This window comes from Somniosus microcephalus, unplaced genomic scaffold (genome assembly GCF_052327205.1).
Source record: "Somniosus microcephalus isolate GS21.2 unplaced genomic scaffold, FLI_Smic_1.0 unresolved_chr1, whole genome shotgun sequence".
Classification (NCBI taxonomy): Eukaryota; Metazoa; Chordata; class Chondrichthyes; order Squaliformes; family Somniosidae; genus Somniosus; species Somniosus microcephalus.
The window spans coordinates 35,553,830-35,557,392 of NW_028225179.1; the positions used below are offsets into that span (position 1 = coordinate 35,553,830).

The 3,563-nt window shown below is 51.0% G+C and overlaps 1 protein-coding gene across 1 annotated transcript; it reads right to left on the reverse strand.

The window, feature by feature from the left end:
- Nucleotides 1-1,157: 1,157 nt before the first annotated feature.
- On the reverse strand, nt 1,158-2,917 carry LOC147094604 (uncharacterized). The gene has a single exon (XM_085973938.1). It carries the CDS (start codon nt 2,841-2,843, stop codon nt 1,461-1,463), a length of 1,383 nt encoding a protein of 460 aa, XP_085830064.1. The 5' UTR covers nt 2,844-2,917; the 3' UTR covers nt 1,158-1,460.
- Nucleotides 2,918-3,563: the final 646 nt, after the last annotated feature.

Genomic DNA, 3,563 nt, shown 5'->3' on the forward strand with positions numbered 1-3,563 from the left:
ACGACCCACAGCTCGAACCGCGACCCACAGCTGGACCCTGGATCCACATCTTGACTCTTGACCCACAGCTCGATCCGCGACCCACTGCTTAACCCTCGACTCACAGCTCCCCCTCAGACCACAGGGCATAGTGAGGGGGAGCACAGTGAAGGGGGCATGGTGAGTCGGTAATGCTGAGGGGTAATAGTGAGAGGTAACGGTGAGGGGGAACAGTGAGGGGGTAACGGTGAGGGGTAATGGTGAGGGGTGACGGTAAGGGGGTAATGGTGAGGGGTAACAGAGAGGTAATGGAGAGGGGGTAACGGTGAGGGGTAATGGTGAGGGATAACAGTGAGGGGGTAACAGTGAGGGGGTAATGGTGAGGGAGTAACTGAAGGGGTAATGGAGAGGGGGTAATGGTGAGGGGTAACGGTGAGGGATAATGATGGGGGGTAACAGGGGTAACAGAGAGGGGAGTAATGGTGAGGGGTAACAGCGAGGGGGTAACAGCGAGGGGGTAACAGTGAGGGGGTAACGGAGAGGTAACAGTGAGGGGGTAACAGTGAGGGGGTAACGATGAGGGATAATGGTGAGGGGGTAACAGAGGGGGTAACGGTGAGGGATAATGGTGAGTGGGTAACAGAGAGGGGGTAATGGAGAGGGGGTAACAGTGAGGGGGTAACAGAGAGGGGTAATTGTGAGGTAATGATGAGGGGGTAACAGATGGGGTAACAAAGGTAATGGTGAGGGGGTAACAGAGGGGTGTAACGGTGAGGGGTAATGGTGAGTGGGTAATAGAGAGGGGTAATGGTGAGAGGTAATGGTGGGGTAACAGAGAGGGGTAACGGTGAGAGGTAACAGAGGGGTAACGGTGAGGGGTAATGGTAAGGGGGTAACAGAGAGGGGGTAACAGCGAGGGGGTAACAGAGAGGGATAATGGTGAGAGGTAATGGTGAGGGGTAATGGTGAGGGGGTAACAGAGAGGGGTAACGGTGAGGGGTAATGGTGAGTGGGTAACAGAGAGGTAATGGTGAGGGGTAATGGTGAGGGGGTAACAGAGAGGGGTAATGGTGAGGGGCAACAGTGCCAAGCCCCGTACGAGGGCGCAGTGAGGAGTTATGGTAGTGGAATTTGTAGGTGGGTGTGCTGAGGGTGGTGACGGGCAGGGTGGGGCGTACAGTCATGGAACTTTCACAGTGCCAAGCCCCCAAAGCTGAAGATGTCAAACCCCCAAACAGATCTGTAATGGTTCATGATTTACTGCAGTGACAGGACAAAGCTAAATTCTCCACTCACCTCCCGCCATGTACAAACTGACGGGAGATGGATGGAGGTGCACTGAATCCACAATCAATGACATTAATCACAATCCTGTGTCCACAATGATTAGTAACATCAATTCAAATATACAGGAAGAGGCCAGTCAACATAGAGGAGTCCCAGCATCATGGCAGCGAGGGAGAGAGAACCAGTTGGAGCCTCTAGTACAACCACTCAAAAATAAGCCCAACAGTGGTGAGTAGCAACAGTGGAGACGTTAGGGGCAGTGAGAGGGCTCTCACAGCCATAGTGCTGGATTTTATCGATGAGCCATTCAATGGGGCTGTTGTATTGGAGTCAATCGATGAGCCAATCAATGGGGCAGTTGTATTGGAGTAAATCGATGAGCCAATCAATGGGGCTGTTGTATTGGTGTCAATCGGTGAGCCAATCAATGCAGCTGTTGTATTGGTGTCAATCGATGAGCCAATCAATGGGGCAGTTGTATTGGTGTCAATCGATGAGCCAATCAATGGGGCTGTTGTATTGGTGTCAATCGATGAGCCAATCAATGGGGCAGTTGTAGTGGTGTCAATCAGTGAGCCATTCAATGGGGCTGTTGTATTGGTGTCAATTGATGAGCCATTCAATGGGGCTGTTGTATTGGTGTCAATCGATGAGCCAATCAATGGGGCTGTTGTATTGTAGGCAATCGATGAGCCAATCAATGGGGCTGTTGTATTGGAGTCAATTGATGAGCCAATCAATGGGGCTGTTGTATTGGAGTCAATCGATGAGCCAATCAATGGGGCTGTTGTATTGGAGTCAATCGATGAGCCAATCAATGGGGCTGTTGTATTGTAGGCAATCGATGAGCCAATCAATGGGGCTGTTGTATTGGAGGCACTCGATGAGCCAATCAATGGGGCTGTTGTATTGTAGGCAATCGATGAGCCAATCAATGGGACTGTTGTATTGGTGTCAATCGATGAGCCAATCAATCGGGCTGTTGTATTGGAAGCAATCGATGAGCCAATCAACGGGGCTGTTGAACTAGAGCCAATCAATGAGCCAATCAATGGGCCTGTTGAACTAGAGCCAATCGATGAGCCAATCAATGGTGTTGTTGAACTGGAGTCAATCGATGAGCCAATCAATGGGCCTGTTGAACTAGAGCCAATCGTTGAGCCAATCAATGGGCCTGTTGAACTAGATCCAATCGATGAACCAATCAATGGTGTTGTTGAACTGGAGTCAACTGATGAGCCAATCAATGGCGTTTTTGTATCAGGATCAATCGATGAGGATGTCATTGTATTGGAACCAGTCAATGGTTGTGTTCCAATAGGGTCAGTTGATGATGTCATTGTGCTGGAATCAATCAATGGAGCTTTTCTCGGGAGGCTGGTGGATGAAATCACTGAACTGGAGCCAATCAATTTTGCAGATCCAATGAGGTCAGTTGATATCATTGTACTGTAGCCAATCAATGATGCTGTTCTGGTGGGGTCAGTTAATGGTGCTATTCTAATTGGACCTGTTGATGATGTAATTATGTTAGAGTCAATCAATGGTGCTATTCTAGTTGGGCCTATTGATGTCATTTTACTGGAGCTGGTGGCAGGTGCTGTTCTAGTGGAGCCAATGGCAGGCGCTGTTCTAGTGGAGCCAATGGCAGGCGCTGTTCTAGTGGAGCCAATGGCAGGCGCTGTTCTAGTGGAGCCAATGGCAGGCTCTGTTCTAGTGGAGCCAATGGCAGGCGCTGTTCTAGTGGAGCCAATGGCAGGCTCTGTTCTAGTGGAGCCAATGGCAGGTGCTGTTCTAGTGGAGCCAATGGCAGGAGCTGTTCTAGTGGAGCCAATGGCTGGTGCTGTTCTAGTGGAGCCAATGGCAGGCACTGTTCTAGTGGAGCCAATGGCAGGTGCTGTTCTAGTGGAGCCAATGGCAGGAGCTGTTCTAGTGGAGCCAATGGCAGGTGCTGTTCTAGTGGAGCCAATGGCAGGAGCTGTTCTAGTGGAGCCAATGGCAGGCGCTGTTCTAGTGGAGCCAATGGCAGGCGCTGTTCTAGTGGAGCCAATGGCAGGCTCTGTTCTAGTGGAGCCAATGGCAGGTGCTGTTCTAGTGGAGCCAATGGCAGGAGCTGTTCTAGTGGAGCCAATGGCAGGCGCTGTTCTAGTGGAGCCAATGGCAGGCTCTGTTCTAGTGAAGCCAATGGCAGGCTCTGTTCTAGTGGAGCCAATGGCGGGTGCTGTTCTAGTGGAGCCAATGGCAGGCTCTGTTCTAGTGAAGCCAATGGCAGGCTCTGTTCTAGTGGAGCCAATGGC